Source organism: Vitis riparia, unplaced genomic scaffold (assembly GCF_004353265.1).
Source record: "Vitis riparia cultivar Riparia Gloire de Montpellier isolate 1030 unplaced genomic scaffold, EGFV_Vit.rip_1.0 scaffold827_pilon_pilon, whole genome shotgun sequence".
NCBI classification, from domain to species: domain Eukaryota; kingdom Viridiplantae; phylum Streptophyta; class Magnoliopsida; order Vitales; family Vitaceae; genus Vitis; species Vitis riparia.
The window spans coordinates 10,986-25,920 of record NW_023269805.1 but is presented as its reverse complement, the minus strand read 5'-3'; the positions used below and the strand labels follow the sequence as shown (position 1 = coordinate 25,920).

The 14,935-nt window shown below is 38.4% G+C and overlaps 4 protein-coding genes across 5 annotated transcripts; all 4 read left to right on the top strand.

Moving 5' to 3' along the window:
- The first annotated feature begins 2,152 nt into the window (after positions 1 to 2,152).
- LOC117910741 (putative disease resistance RPP13-like protein 1) lies at positions 2,153 to 3,905 on the top strand. Its single transcript, XM_034824885.1, has 3 exons — positions 2,153 to 2,727; positions 2,781 to 3,696; positions 3,873 to 3,905. Exons 1-3 carry the CDS (start codon positions 2,153 to 2,155, stop codon positions 3,903 to 3,905), a joined length of 1,524 nt encoding a protein of 507 aa, XP_034680776.1.
- A 292-nt stretch (positions 3,906 to 4,197) lies between these two features.
- Positions 4,198 to 7,010, top strand: LOC117910745 (putative disease resistance protein At3g14460). 2 transcript variants are annotated; one of them, XM_034824890.1, is made up of 4 exons: positions 4,198 to 6,379; positions 6,555 to 6,617; positions 6,718 to 6,797; positions 6,917 to 7,010. In XM_034824890.1, exon 1 carries the CDS (start codon positions 4,339 to 4,341, stop codon positions 6,319 to 6,321), a length of 1,983 nt encoding a protein of 660 aa, XP_034680781.1. In that variant the 5' UTR covers positions 4,198 to 4,338; the 3' UTR covers positions 6,322 to 6,379; positions 6,555 to 6,617; positions 6,718 to 6,797; positions 6,917 to 7,010. The 2 variants fall into 2 exon arrangements, with proteins under 2 accessions (XP_034680781.1, XP_034680782.1); XM_034824891.1 differs by having other exon boundaries at positions 6,452 to 6,617.
- Positions 7,011 to 10,699: 3,689 nt separating this feature from the next.
- LOC117910744 (putative disease resistance RPP13-like protein 1) lies at positions 10,700 to 12,608 on the top strand. Its single transcript, XM_034824889.1, has 2 exons — positions 10,700 to 11,872; positions 12,021 to 12,608. Exons 1-2 carry the CDS (start codon positions 10,750 to 10,752, stop codon positions 12,062 to 12,064), a joined length of 1,167 nt encoding a protein of 388 aa, XP_034680780.1. The 5' UTR covers positions 10,700 to 10,749; the 3' UTR covers positions 12,065 to 12,608.
- LOC117910740 (putative disease resistance protein At3g14460) lies at positions 12,100 to 14,518 on the top strand. The gene is made up of 2 exons (XM_034824884.1): positions 12,100 to 13,326; positions 14,441 to 14,518. Exons 1-2 carry the CDS (start codon positions 12,100 to 12,102, stop codon positions 14,516 to 14,518), a joined length of 1,305 nt encoding a protein of 434 aa, XP_034680775.1.
- The last annotated feature ends 417 nt before the right edge of the window (positions 14,519 to 14,935 follow it).

Genomic DNA, 14,935 nt, shown 5'->3' with positions numbered 1-14,935 from the left:
TATTGGGTAAACATATTAAGACACTTTAATTAGATCGAAGTAGTGAGCTTATATCTAGTAACTTTGATCATTTCCTTAGCGAGTATGTGATTATATCTTAGTTGAATGCACTCGAAATGTCATTGCAAAATAGAGGAAAGAAGAAATGTTATTTTTATTAATGAAAAAGGCAAATACTTCCAACTTTGAAGGTCATGGGGTACGAATATAGAATATTCTAATGATTCTTCATTTTTTAATCTTATCCTTTTCCATGGTGTTTTTACTAGATCTTTTTAATGGGTTCCTTCTAGAGTTTATAGATAATGATATCATAAGCTCTAGGATAGTATGATTTTATTTCATCATTTCCCAAGCTTTTATAAAAAAGTAAAGTGTTTGTGACATTGAATTTTGGGGGGTTGTATTTATTATTTTAACATGTGGTATTGTACAAAGCATTTAGTTGTAGACTAGAGTTCATTAGAATCTTAACATTTTTTCCTTGCATTTTTTTTCAAACATATTATTAGATAAACTTTATTCCATTCTTTTTCTAGTTTTTCCCATTGTAAATGAAAAAAATCTTATTCTTGAATTGTTATGTTTTGCGCTCTGCGAACCAATATAAAAAGGAGGAGGGAGGGGGGATTGAGCAGTTATTCTTGCTCATATGATAATGTGTTGGATTGAACATCCATGACTATGATTAATATTATAAAATAAAAATGGTATGCTGCTTATTAGTTGTTGTATGTATAATTTAAAAGTTTTATGTTCTTCCTATCTCTATTTACAGGTTGCAAAGGCAACTAGTTTGCCAAAAAAAAAAAAAATCATTACACCGAAAATCATGAAGATTGCATCAATGAAATCGTTAGGAGGTTGAATTAGGTTTTTCTATATTATGATTTATCTTTGTAGTCATTACACTATTGTTTATTCATGTGTTGAAGGAAAATTATAATTTTTTCATTGAAATATTTTGATTTAATTAACAAATTTTCTTCAATAACTATCCTTGACTCATGCTGATTTTCTTATATTCAAACCCATTAAATCAAAGGAAAATACTAAAGTACCATAGTGGTACCTATCGAACAAAAAATTTACATCATTAAATATGATTAATGGTGAGATCTAGACTATTAAATAAATGTATAAACAATGAAATTAAGGTATAATGATACAAATAAATGAAACTAGAATATAAATAATAAGATCAGAAAATATATATTTAACACTATTTGATCGATGATGTCTTTTCGATAGATATAAAAAAAAATACAATTCGATATACTGAGACCCCATTCAAATGTTACCATTTTTTCTCAAGATGGAAGGACAATGTTTTGTTCATCACATAATATTAGCCTGGCCCTTACGGCAAATTCTCTTTCATACGTTCAAAAACCATAACAGCCATTCATTTCATTAGAAATTGTCCAGCACAGTTTTCTTCCATGGACTTGACTTATTGATATAGAAAGTTGACCGCGACCAATCTTATGGACACCAATTTTATGAATAAAATGTAAGCTTAATCTTGTCATTATGTCGTCATGCTTGCGAGCTCATTGGTTTACCCATAATCATTCCATAGATCATATTCGTGTTTGATGTATGTATGTTAGAAGATTTAACTTAGTCTTCATGGAGCTTGAAAGTCATTTTTTATTTTTTTTATTTGAAAGTTAGAAATTGAAAAAAAAAAATTAAGCATTTTTTTTAATTACCATTTGATATATAATTTTTTTCAGAAATCATTTTTTCTTTAGCAAAATATTATCAATAAAATAAATAAATAAATAAAACCTACTTGGGTTATATCTAAATATTAAGAGTGATTGAATGCTAAAAATCCAAGAATCCTATGCTCCAGCTTAAACAGGAAAAAGTAGTTATCTAACACATTAGGGAGGAAGAGGTCTCATCTGAGCGAGGCTGATGGAAACTGGTCATCGAAGCAGTCAACACGGTTGTCATTTAGTGAGGTTTTACCAAAATGAAAAGCCCATGAAATTTTCCTGCTCCTGGGGTCCTCACCATTGAAAACTACACAATCCATGGAAACCATATTCAAAATTTCTACTACCATTAGTTAGCACAACATAAACCATTTCTTCTGGATCTGTTGTACGATTTGGGACTGATTTCTGCAAAGTAACTAACCATGGCTTTTGTTGGAGAGGCTTTTCTATCTGCTTCCATTCAGAAGCTTGTCGACATGTTGGCCTGCCCCGACCTCCGGAAGTTCGCCCGCGAAGAACAAGTCCACGCCGAGCTCAAGAAGTGGGAGGGAATACTGCTGAAAATCCATGCAGTGCTTCATGATGCTGAGGAGAAGCAGATGACTAATCGGTTCGTGCAGATATGGTTAGCCGAGCTCAGAGACTTGGCCTATGATGTTGAGGACATCTTGGACGACTTCGCCACTGAAGCTTTACGGCGCAAGCTGATCACAGATGATCCTCAGCCAAGTACTAGTACGGTACGCAGCCTCATCTCCTCCTTGTCTTCTCGTTTCAATCCAAATGCTTTGGTCTATAATCTCAATATGGGGTCTAAGATAGAGGAGATCACTGCAAGATTACATGAGATTTCTACCCAAAAGGGTGACCTGGATTTGAGAGAGAATGTTGAAGGGAGGTCCCACAGGAAGAGAAAAAGAGTCCCTGAAACAGCTTCTCTGGTGGTTGAGTCTCGTGTTTATGGCAGGGAAACTGATAAAGAGGCGATACTTGAAGTGTTGCTGAGGGATGAATTGATTCATGATAATGAAGTCTGCGTGATTCCTATAGTCGGCATGGGAGGTGTCGGCAAACTACACTTGCCCAGCTTGCCTACAACGACGACAGAGTGAAGAATCACTTTGATCTGAGGGCTTGGGTTTGTGTTTCTGATGATTTTGATGTTTTGAGGATAACAAAAACGCTTTTACAGTCAATTGCTTCTTATACCCGTGAGATCAATGATCTAAACTTGCTTCAAGTCAAGATGAAAGAGAAATTGTCTGGAAAGAAGTTTCTGCTTGTTCTAGATGATGTCTGGAACGAGAACTATCACAAATGGGATAGCTTGTGCACCCCCTTGCGAGCTGGGGGACCTGGAAGTAAGGTTATCATCACTACTCGCAACATGGGTGTCGCGACACTTACCAGAACGGTTTCGCCTTACCTTCTGCAGGAGCTGTCAAATGATGATTGTCGAGCTGTGTTCGCGCAGCATGCATTGGGAGCAAGGAACTTTGAAGCTCATCCGCACTTGAAAATAATTGGAGAGGAAATGGTGAACAGGTGCAGGGGCTTGCCTTTGGTGGCAAAGGCCCTGGGAGGCATTCTGCGAAATGAACTAAACCATGAGGCATGGGACGATATATTGAAGAGTAAGATATGGGATCTACCAGAAGAGAAAAGTGGTGTTCTTCCAGCTCTCAAATTGAGCTATCATCACCTGCCATCTCATCTGAAGCAGTGTTTTGCTTATTGCGCTATTTTCCCCAAGGGATATGAATTCAAAAAGGATGAATTAATCCTTTTATGGATGGGAGAAGGATTTCTGCAGCAAACAAAAGGGAAGAAGCGAATGGAGGACTTAGGTTCCAAATACTTCTCTGAGTTGTTATCAAGGTCGTTCTTTCAACAATCAAGTAACATAATGCCACGATTCATGATGCATGATCTCATCCATGATTTGGCTCAATCTATTGCCGGAAATGTATGTTTGAATTTGGAGGATAAGTTGGAGAATAATGAGAATATTTTTCAAAAGGCTCGCCATTTGTCATTCATTCGTCAGGCCAATGAGATCTTCAAAAAATTTGAAGTTGTCGATCAAGGGAAGTATCTTCGAACTTTTCTAGCTTTACCCATCAGTGTATCATTTATGAAAAGTTTGTCATTCATAACTACGAAGGTGACACATGACCTCTTAATGGAAATGAAATGCTTACGGGTACTATCTTTAAGTGGCTATAAGATGAGTGAGCTGCCGAGTTCAATTGATAATTTGAGTCACCTAAGATATCTCAATCTATGTCGCTCTTCAATTAAAAGGTTACCTAATTCAGTAGGTCATCTGTATAATTACAAACCTTAATATTACGAGATTGTTGGAGTCTCACTGAGATGCCTGTGGGGATGGGAAATTAATCAACCTTCGACATCTTGATATTGCTGGGACAAGTCAATTAGAAGAGATGCCCCACGAATGGGCAGCCTGACAAATTTGCAAACATTGTCTAAGTTTATTGTGGGGAAAGGTAATGGGTCGAGCATACAAGAATTGAAGCACTTGTTGGATCTTCAAGGAGAACTTTCCATTCAAGGATTGCATAATGTGAGAAATACTCGAGATGCAATGGATGCTTGTTTAAAGAATAAGTGCCACATTGAAGAACTAACAATGGGATGGAGTGGTGATTTTGATGATTCACGAAATGAATTGAATGAAATGCTTGTGCTCGAGTTGCTGCAACCTCAAAGAAATCTGAAAAAGCTCACAGTTGAGTTCTATGGAGGACCAAAAGTCCCAAGCTGGATAGGGAATCCTTCATTCTCAAAAATGGAGTCCCTGACCCTTAAAAATTGTGGAAAATGCACATCGCTACCATGTCTTGGACGACTATCTCTACTCAAAGCCTTGCGCATTCAAGGAATGTGTAAAGTTAAAACCATAGGTGATGAATTTTTTGGGGAGGTCTCTCTTTTCCAGCCTTTTCCATGCTTGGAGTCTCTAAGGTTTGAGGATATGCCAGAATGGGAAGACTGGTGTTTTTCTGATATGGTTGAGGAATGTGAAGGATTATTTTCTTGCCTTCGAGAGCTTAGAATAAGGGAATGTCCCAAACTGACTGGAAGCTTGCCCAATTGCCTACCTTCTCTGGCAGAGCTCGAAATTTTTGAATGCCCAAAGTTGAAGGCTGCACTTCCAAGACTTGCATATGTTTGTAGCTTAAACGTTGTAGAATGTAATGAGGTTGTGTTGAGAAACGGGGTTGATCTGAGCTCCCTCACTACACTAAACATTCAGAGAATTTCCAGATTAACTTGTCTAAGGGAAGGATTTACCCAGTTGTTAGCAGCCCTTCAAAAACTGGTGATAAGAGGATGTGGGGAGATGACATCTTTGTGGGAGAACAGATTTGGATTAGAATGCCTTCGGGGTCTTGAAAGTATAGATATCTGGCAGTGCCATGGACTTGTATCCTTGGAGGAGCAAAGACTGCCGTGCAATCTCAAACATTTGAAAATAGAAAACTGTGCTAACCTGCAGAGGCTGCCTAATGGTCTGCAACGTCTCACATGTCTTGAAGAGTTGTCATTACAGAGTTGCCCCAAACTGGAGTCATTTCCAGAGATGGGCTTGCCACCGATGCTGAGAAGTCTCGTGCTGCAGAAATGCAACACTCTGAAGTTACTGCCTCATAATTACAACTCAGGTTTCCTTGAATATTTGGAGATTGAACACTGCCCATGCCTCATTAGCTTTCCAGAAGGTGAGCTGCCTGCCTCACTTAAGCAACTGAAGATCAAGGATTGTGCAAATCTACAGACTCTGCCAGAGGGAATGATGCACCACAATTCTATGGTTAGCAACAACTCTTGTTGTCTTGAAGTCTTGGAGATCAGAAAATGTTCATCCCTTCCATCCCTTCCAACAGGCGAGCTACCCTCCACCCTTAAGCGGCTTGAGATATGGGACTGCAGGCAATTTCAACCAATTTCAGAGAAGATGCTGCACAGCAATACCGCACTTGAACATTTGTCCATTTCCAATCATCCAAACATGAAAATCCTTCCAGGATTCCTCCACAGTCTCACGTATCTCTATATATATGGTTGTCAAGGTCTTGTGTCCTTTCCAGAAAGGGGCTTGCCCACTCCCAATCTCAGAGACCTTTATATTAACAACTGTGAGAACCTGAAGTCCCTTCCTCATCAAATGCAGAACCTTTTATCTCTTCAAGAACTGAATATTAGGAATTGTCAGGGCTTGGAGTCATTTCCAGAATGCGGTTTGGCCCCCAACCTTACTTCGCTCTCAATCAGAGATTGTGTGAATCTGAAGGTGCCATTATCTGAATGGGGCCTCCACAGGCTCACTTCTCTTTCATCACTGTACATTTCCGGTGTATGTCCAAGTCTGGCATCTCTTTCAGATGATGACTGTCTTCTTCCTACAACTCTGAGCAAACTTTTTATCAGTAAGCTGGATTCCCTGGCCTGTCTGGCTCTCAAAAACCTCTCTTCCCTTGAAAGGATATCCATCTACAGATGCCCTAAGCTCCGGTCCATTGGGCTGCCTGAAACGCTATCAAGACTTGAAATAAGGGATTGCTAACAACATCCCAAGATGAATTCTGCGCCCTGTATAAAAAACGGGAAAAAAACTCACTCAGGTATGCCTATTTGCAACTCAATCCCAGTTTCATATTGTCCTGTTAATCTGATTTTCCATGTGTTTATTGAAGGCTTGGATGGGCGGTGGCTTTTGACAGCATCACCGGCTTATGGCTAAAACTGAGTGTAAAATCTCTTGCCCTGCTTAAGCTGTTTTGTTCTTATTTGTTTCAGATCAAGGAAGCCGTTCAATGACTCATTTGTCGTTTGCATTGTGTTTTTCCCTCCTTCAACAAGGTATGCCTACTGCCTATTCACAGTGTGCATCTCCCATTTTCATTGGCAAAATTCTGAGTTCATTTCGAAATAAAGAGTGGAAATTTCTCTCTACATACAGGAAGGAAAGAAATAAAGAAGAAAAGAAACATATGAAATCCAAAATTTCCGAACATTAAGCAGCAAATTCACATGGTGATGGTATGTTTTTTACCTCAATGTTAGATGATTATCTATTTTGTTTTTCCTTTTGACAATTCCCGATATGGGTTCCCCAATTTTGTAAGTGGATGGTTCCTTTTTGGAATTTCTTATTTCAGGTAGGAAGAAAAGAATGATGAAGGTGGTCAGTGCTTATCAGGACTTGTTTTTCTGGTTTCTGCTATTGTACACAAGCATGAATATGTATGCTATTCTCAGTTACATATCATATACTTCTATTGATTTATTTATTTTCCAACTTCAAGTAAAGGTTGGTGTAGTGTAGTGTTTATGACTTGTTCTATTATACTCCTCAAGCTGTTGTTGCAGACGGGCCAGTTGCCTTCTCTTCTGCTTTCACACAGCAATTTGATTAGGCCCAAATGCCATAACCACCCCTTAATTAACACTTACTCCAAGGCTTAACGATTTGAAGGCTCATGATGGGACTTGACTATCCCACAACACACCTATCCTAAGGCTCTTTTTACCTATAGTATGTCTTAACAATCACAACGGAGACTGACCATCCCATAACACACCTGTCTTGAGGACTTTGGGCTTGCCTTACACACCTATCCCGGGATCATTTTTTTTAGCTATCATTTTCTCAATGAGTCATAGACTCGTAATATCACATACCTAACAACTCTTCCCTTAACATTCCATTTCTATACCTTAACCCCATGACCTAGTTCCAATTCCACTTTTTGTATGTTTGGAAAAACTTTGATATAACTTGTTGTGTTGGAAAAAGGTTTGACATTGATTTAATTAACTATTTTTATATCCATGGATGAGAGAAAATAATTTTACTGTACCATAAAAAATATTATAAATGATAAAAAAATCTCATATTTCTCTACTCCTTATATCTACACATTGAATCATGAGTTATTATTCGACTTGGGGTTTCTCACTAGATCTTTCTCATATTTTTATCTATCATATATAGTTTTCATAAACTCATTTTCATCGTGTAAATTTTTTGCTTTAAAATATAGAAAATTTATAAAGATATTTTAGTGACTTTTCTTATTGTATAAAAAAGTCTAATATTATAATATCATATCAACATAGCAAATATTGTATATAAAATTCAATACAATATATATATATATATATATATATATATATATATATATATATATATTAATTAATTAATTAAGAATTTGAGATAGATGACAACTAATAAGGAATATATACTAACTAGTTGAATCCCATTAAATTTCATGTACTTCTTTGTGTGATTTTATTAAAGCCAAGAAAAATGGAACATGGAAGAAAATTGTAGAAGAAATTTTGGTTAAAGGTGGAATCAATTATTCTCTAATAAGAATGTAATATATGAAACATATACTTCATTATCTGTAATAAATATGGTCTTTCCTACGTATTTATTGGATCTTGAAAGGTGGAAATTATGAAGTGGTCGAATAGTCTAGTGCATGAGGGGGACCATGGCTTATGAGGGGACCATGGTACACAAGAGGACCATGGCTTAGGAGGAGACCATGACATGCGGAGAAGTTGTGGTATGAAGTGAAAATATGATTAAGAAAAGTAACCAAGTGGAGTATAATAACTGGTTGCCTTGATTATGGTATAGTAAAGCAATCGAGTGCATCAATAGATATGTGTAAAAAAATCCAAGTGTATGATGAAATATGTGTTACGAAGAGATAAAAGATTAACTCGATGAAATTTAATTCAAGCTAGAAAGTGTCTCAAATTACCATTTTGCATATTCATTTGATAAAAGAAATATGGTTTTATTATTTGGCATTTTCTAAAAAAACTAAGGATATATTTTTTAAAATTAATTAATTTATTAAAACCAATCAAATAAGTAAAAAGCTGCCATTTTCCCTATCTTCTTATGGTCTTCTCTAATGGCCATTAGTTCACATTTCACTTCACGAATATGAACTCAGAAGAGCAGCCCATGTGCGGCATTTTCAACATACCAACCCTGTCGACCAACCGAGAATAAGTCCAAGGACATCCACTAAAGGTGTCACATTTTGTATTTTTGTGACTGGAACAGTCACTTTCCATCGTTCAGACCGTCTGGACCGTCACTTCCACGGAATTCATTGCCGTATTTCCAAATACTTTTCTTCTGAAGAGTTGCAGACTTCCTCTAATCATTTTTTAGCTACAAACTTTTCTTCTGAAGAATATCTAATATCTTAAAGATCTGTTGCAGAGAGTTCCCTTAATTAATCCCTTGTTAACTACAAGAAAAGAAAAAAAAAAAAAAAAAAACATGGCTGGTTTTGTTGGAGAAGCCGTTTTGTCTGGGTTCATTCAGAAGTTGGTCAACATGGTCGCCTCGCCGGAGGTCTGGAAGTACGCACGTGAAGAGCACGTGGATTCTGAGCTGAACAAGTGGAACAAAACATTGATGAAGATCTACGCAGTGCTCCATGACGCGGAGGAGAAGCAGATGACAAACCCCCTGGTGAAGATGTGGCTACACGACCTCAGAGACTTGGCTTATAATGTGGAGGACATCTTGGACGACTTCGCCACCCAAGCTTTGCGACGCAACTTGATCGTGGCTCAACCCCAACCGCCCACTGGTACCGTTCGGAGCATTTTATCTTCTGTGTCTACTAGTCTCACTTTGAGTGCTGCTTGGTCCAATTTAAGTATGGGTTCCAAGATAGAGGATGAAAATGTGAATCTCAATAATGAACTACACCTAGAGGGGGGTGAATAGGTGTTGTAGAACAATTTAAAAATTCTCCCAACACAGATTACCTAACCTAACCTTAGACTATCTTAATGTCAAAAAAATTTTCTTCCAATAACTTTTCAACAAAGCAAAACATCCACAAGCAATAATGTATGCATCAACACTCTCCCAACAATTAATAAATGCAAAACACATGCAAATGCTTCAACACTCCTCAAAAATAAATCAAAATATAGAGTTAGAGAAAGAGACAATGAACACCGGATTTTTAACGTGGAAAACCTTCGAAGAGATCAAAAACCACGGGCCTATCATCGATTGAAAACTCCACTATGAAGAATAAAAACTGAGTACAAGGTTTTACCTAGCTCAAGCCAACCAATCCTTCCTGGAATACTTGACTAGTACCTTCATTTTCAGCTTCTCCTTTTGGAGCACACTTGGAGTCCGCACCAAGCTCAATCTCGACCTCTTCTTGAATCCACACAAGAAGAAAATAGGTTTTTGCACAACCCAAATAGAATGAGAGAGTTAGATGTAAATGAAAGAATGAATCAACTCATTTATTGCTCAAGAAAATCCATTGAAAACTAGTTTGGAAAACATTAAGAGAAGTGGATTTTCTTTGCAATAAAAAACCCCCAAATTAGGAAAGCAAAAATGAGAAAATGAAGAACATGGAGTATGGCTGCTCTCCCCACGTTTTCAGTAGTCTCTCTCCCCAGAAAATGAGAGAAGATTGGTTTTTAAAGTGTAAAAAGAAGCCCTTAATCTAATGGCTGAGATTTGATCAAAAAAACGTTAGTTGGATAGATCCATCCCTACACCTGGATCGATCCAGAAACAGAGGAATGAAAGTCTTGCACCAAAAACCATTTTTCCCAACTTTCTAACACATTTAAAGTTTAAAAACCGGGTTGATTCACACCCAATCACTCCACCCTCGACTACATACCTCGGCCTCTTAGCAAAGTCTTAGTCTTCAAAGTCAAGTAGTCCGAATAGGAATAGGAAAGCCGAGTTAGAGGACACTTAGGAATTTTGTCTGGAATTGCCAACTTAGCTAAAACACTCACAGAGGAGATCACTGCCAGATTACAAGATATTTCAGCCCAAAAAAAGCAACTGGATTTAAGAGATATTTCTGCAGGTTGGTGTGGTAGAAAGAGACTACGGAGACTGCCAGCCACTTCTTTGGTGATTGAATCTCGTATTTATGGCAGGGAAACAGATAAAGCTGCCATACTTGCCATGCTGCTCAAGGATGATCCAAGTGATGATGAAGTCTGCGTGATCCCTATCGTCGGCATGGGAGGTATAGGCAAAACTACTCTTGCTCAACTTGCGTTTAATGACGATAAAGTGAAGGATCATTTTGATTTGCGAGCTTGGGTCTGTGTTTCCGATGATTTTGATGTTTTGAGGGTGACCAAAACTATTCTGCAATCACTTTCTCCACATACACGTTATGCCAACAATCTTAATTTGCTTCAGATTGAGCTCAGGGAGAAACTTTACCGGAAGAAATTTCTTCTTATCTTGGACGACGTTTGGAATGAGAATTTTGATGAATGGGATATTTTGTGCATGCCGATGAGAGCCGGAGCGTCAGGTAGTAAGCTTATTGTCACAACCCGTAATAAAGGGGTTGTATCTGTTACCGGAACTTGTTCAGCTTATCCCCTTCAGGAGTTATCATATGATGATTGTCTATCTTTATTCACCCGACAAGCATTAGGGGCAAGAAACTTTGATGCTTATCCACACCTGAAAGAAGTGGGAGAGGAGATAGTCAGAAGGTGCAAAGGCTTGCCTTTGGCAGCAAAGGCGCTTGGTGGCATGTTGCGCAATCAACTAAATCGCAGAGCATGGGAAGATATATTAACAAGCAAGATATGGGATCTCCCGGAGGAGAAAAGTCATATTCTTCCGGCTCTCAAGCTAAGCTACCATCATCTTCCTTCTCATTTGAAGAGGTGTTTTGCTTATTGCTCGATATTTCCAAAAGACTATGAATTCGACAAAGATGAATTAATCCTATTATGGATGGCAGAAGGTTTTCTGCAACAAACAAAGGGAGAGAACCAGCCTGAGAAGTTAGGTTGTGAGTACTTTGATGATTTATTCTCAAGGTCATTTTTTCAACAGTCAACTCAAAATTCATCCCAATTTTTGATGCATGATCTTATTAACGATTTAGCACAATCTATTGCCGGAGACATATGCTTTAATTTGGATGATGAGTTAGAGAATAATAAGCAATCCACGGCTGTTTCAGAGATGATGAGAAAATTCGAAGCGTTTCATAAGGCTAAGTGTCTGCGGACGTTAGTTGCTTTGCCACTGGCTACATTTTCTACATATTTCATTTCAAGTAAGGTGCTAGATGACCTTTTAAAAGAAATGAAATGTTTGTGGGTATTGTCATTAAGTGGTTATTTCATAAGTGAGATGTTACCAAATTCCATAGGCGGTTTGAAACATCTGCGCTATTTGAATTTATCTGATTCTTTGATGAATAGGTTACCCGATTCAGTGGGTCATCTTGATAATTTGCAAACACTGATATTACGCAATTGCTATAGACTTGTTGAGTTGCCTATGGGAATTGGAGGCCTCATCAACCTTCGACATGTTGATATTTCTGGTGCAGTTCAACTACAGGAGATGCCCCCTCAAATGGGAAACTTAACCAATTTGCAAACATTATCTGACCTTATTGTGGGCAAAGGTAGCAGGTCGGGTATCAAAGAATTAAAGAATTTGTTGGGTCTCCAAGGAAAGCTTTCCATTTCAGGGTTGCATAATGTGGTAGATATTCAAGATGCAAGGAGTGTTAATTTACAGAAGAAGCAGAACATCAAAGAGTTAACACTGAAATGGAGCAGTGATTTTGGTGAATCAAGAAATAAAATGAATGAGACGCTTGTTTTAGAGTGGCTACAACCTCATAGAAATTTGGAAAAGCTCACCATTGCATTCTATGGTGGACCAAACTTTCCAAGTTGGATAAAGAATCCCTCATTCCCTTTAATGACACACTTGGTTCTCAAGAATTGCAAGATATGCACATCGTTACCGGCTCTCGGCCAATTGTCCTTACTAAAAAACTTGCATATCGAAGGGATGAGTGAAGTTAGAACCATAGATGAGGAGTTTTATGGAGGGATTGTCAAGTCTTGTCCATCCTTGGAGCTTCTGAAGTTTGAAAATATGCCAACATGGAAAGATTGGTTTTTTCCAGATGCAGATGAACAAGTGGGACCATTTCCATTCCTTCGAGAACTTACAGTAAGGAGATGCTCAAAGCTAGGTATACAGTTGCCTGATTGCCTACCTTCTCTGGTTAAACTTGATATCTTTGGGTGTCCAAATTTGAAAGTTCCCTTTTCAGGATTTGCATCTCTTGGTGAATTAAGTTTAGAAGAATGTGAAGGGGTGGTGTTCAGAAGTGGGGTTGGTAGTTGTCTTGAAACATTAGCTATTGGACGGTGTCACTGGCTTGTAACGTTGGAGGAGCAAATGCTACCTTGCAAACTTAAAATTTTGAAAATACAAGACTGTGCTAACCTGGAGGAGCTGCCAAACGGATTGCAAAGTCTCATATCTCTCCAAGAGTTGAAATTAGAGAGGTGCCCCAAACTGGTTTCATTTCCAGAGGCCGCTTTGTCACCCTTGCTCAGATCTCTGGTGCTGCAGAACTGCCCATCTCTCATATGCTTTCCAAATGGTGAGCTGCCTACCACGCTCAAGCATCTGAGGGTTGAAGATTGTGAAAATTTGGAGTCTCTACCAGAGGGAATGATGCACCACAAGTCCTCTTCCACTGTAAGCAAAAACACTTGTTGCCTTGAAAAATTGTGGATAAAGAATTGTTCCTCTCTCAAGTTCTTTCCAACAGGGGAGTTACCCTCCACCCTTGAGCTCCTTTGTATTTGGGGATGTGCAAACTTGGAGTCAATGTCAGAGAAAATGTCACCCAATGGCACAGCTCTTGAATATTTAGACATAAGGGGCTATCCAAATCTGAAAATCCTACCAGAATGCCTTACAAGCCTCAAGGAGCTCCACATAGAAGATTGTGGAGGTCTGGAGTGTTTTCCAAAAAGAGGGTTGTCCACCCCCAACCTCAGGCACCTTCGTATTTGGAGATGTGTGAATCTCAGGTCCCTTCCACATCAAATGAAAAACCTCCCTTCACGTTCTCAGCATACGGGGTTGTCCAGGAGTGGAGTCCTTTCCAGAAGCGGGCTTGCCCACCAATCTAACATCGCTTTATGTTGGATGGTGTGAGAATCTGAAAAAACCCATATCTGAATGGAGCCTCTATACCTTCACCTCTCTTTCTGCATTGACCATTTGTAGAGTGTTTCCCAATATGGCTTCTTTTTCGGATGAAGAGTGTCTGCTTCCTCCATCTCTGACCTATCTTTTCATCAGTGAACTGGAATCTTTAACTTCCATGGCTCTCCAAAATCTGGTGTCTCTAAAAGAACTAGCTATTTATTGGTGCCGCAAGCTCAGGTCCTTGGAGCTGCCTGCAACACTTGGAAGACTTGAAATCAGTGATTGTCCTATTATAAAAGAAAGCTGCTCAAAGGAGAAGGGAGGATATTGGTCCAACATCGCCCACATCCCCTACATTCAAATAGATGGCTCATACATCCATTGAAAGATAGCAGAGTCAGATTGAAATACACTTTTCTCTTGTCAAGAAGGAGAAATCCATTCAACTTTATGCTTACATTATTCAGTCAGACGAAGATTGAATTACAACCCCCTTCTGCTTTTCTAGCCTTTGTTTATTTTCCAATATATCCAATATTTCGTGCTCGAAAGTATTTCAAGAGATCCAATGATTCTGAAATTGTATGTAATTATTTCTCTTCATAATGCTGGTGAAGTTATAACCGATTTCTGTTCTTGCCTCGAACATTCAGAGGGATACTGCTTGGTAGAGATGTGGCAGGAAGCAGAGGGTGAAGATGACAAAAGATCTTTGACAGAGGTTACTCACTGAGCTGGGGGCTAGGGATTTGTGCACATAGCTTCTTACAAAGAAGTTACTTTCCAATACTGTGGGAGTATTGTGATTTGATTGTATTGTCTTATTATGAAAGTGGGGTGATCAAATTGACCACATTAGAGATGATCAATAAAGCCCGAGGAATGGTTAGAATTAACATTTATGTCATTATTCGTCGTAATCTCAATTGTCCCACTTTGGTTATGAAGTGTTACCTTATTGTGAAAGGGGTTTTCAAATTGACTACATACTCTTACACCATTTGTTATGCTCAAAATAGTCATTTTATCTGACAACCAATTAATTGCTCAAGAGATCAAGAAGATAAACCTATTTATGTGGTTCAAGGAACTTCAAATTAGTCATAACCTAATACAATCTTAAGGTCAACACCAAGATGATAGTACTACT

What these genes read in the sequence shown, in the direction of transcription:
- LOC117910740 (XM_034824884.1), top strand. Translation starts at nt 12,100, where the DNA reads ATGGGAATTGGAGGCCTCATCAACCTTCGACATGTTGATATTTCTGGT. An exon ending in ACCACAAGTCCTCTTCCACT is followed by an intron (nt 13,327 to 14,440) that starts GTAAGCAAAAAC and finishes GAACATTCAGAG; the next exon opens with GGATACTGCTTGGTAGAGAT.
- LOC117910744 (XM_034824889.1), top strand. Translation starts at nt 10,750, where the DNA reads ATGCTGCTCAAGGATGATCCAAGTGATGATGAAGTCTGCGTGATCCCT. An exon ending in TTCTACATATTTCATTTCAA is followed by an intron (nt 11,873 to 12,020) that starts GTAAGGTGCTAG and finishes TTTGATGAATAG; the next exon opens with GTTACCCGATTCAGTGGGTC.
- LOC117910741 (XM_034824885.1), top strand. Translation starts at nt 2,153, where the DNA reads ATGGCTTTTGTTGGAGAGGCTTTTCTATCTGCTTCCATTCAGAAGCTT. An exon ending in AAAGAGGCGATACTTGAAGT is followed by an intron (nt 2,728 to 2,780) that starts GTTGCTGAGGGA and finishes TGATTCCTATAG; the next exon opens with TCGGCATGGGAGGTGTCGGC. An exon ending in CTCAATCTATTGCCGGAAAT is followed by an intron (nt 3,697 to 3,872) that starts GTATGTTTGAAT and finishes ATTTATGAAAAG; the next exon opens with TTTGTCATTCATAACTACGA.
- LOC117910745 (XM_034824890.1), top strand. Translation starts at nt 4,339, where the DNA reads ATGGATGCTTGTTTAAAGAATAAGTGCCACATTGAAGAACTAACAATG.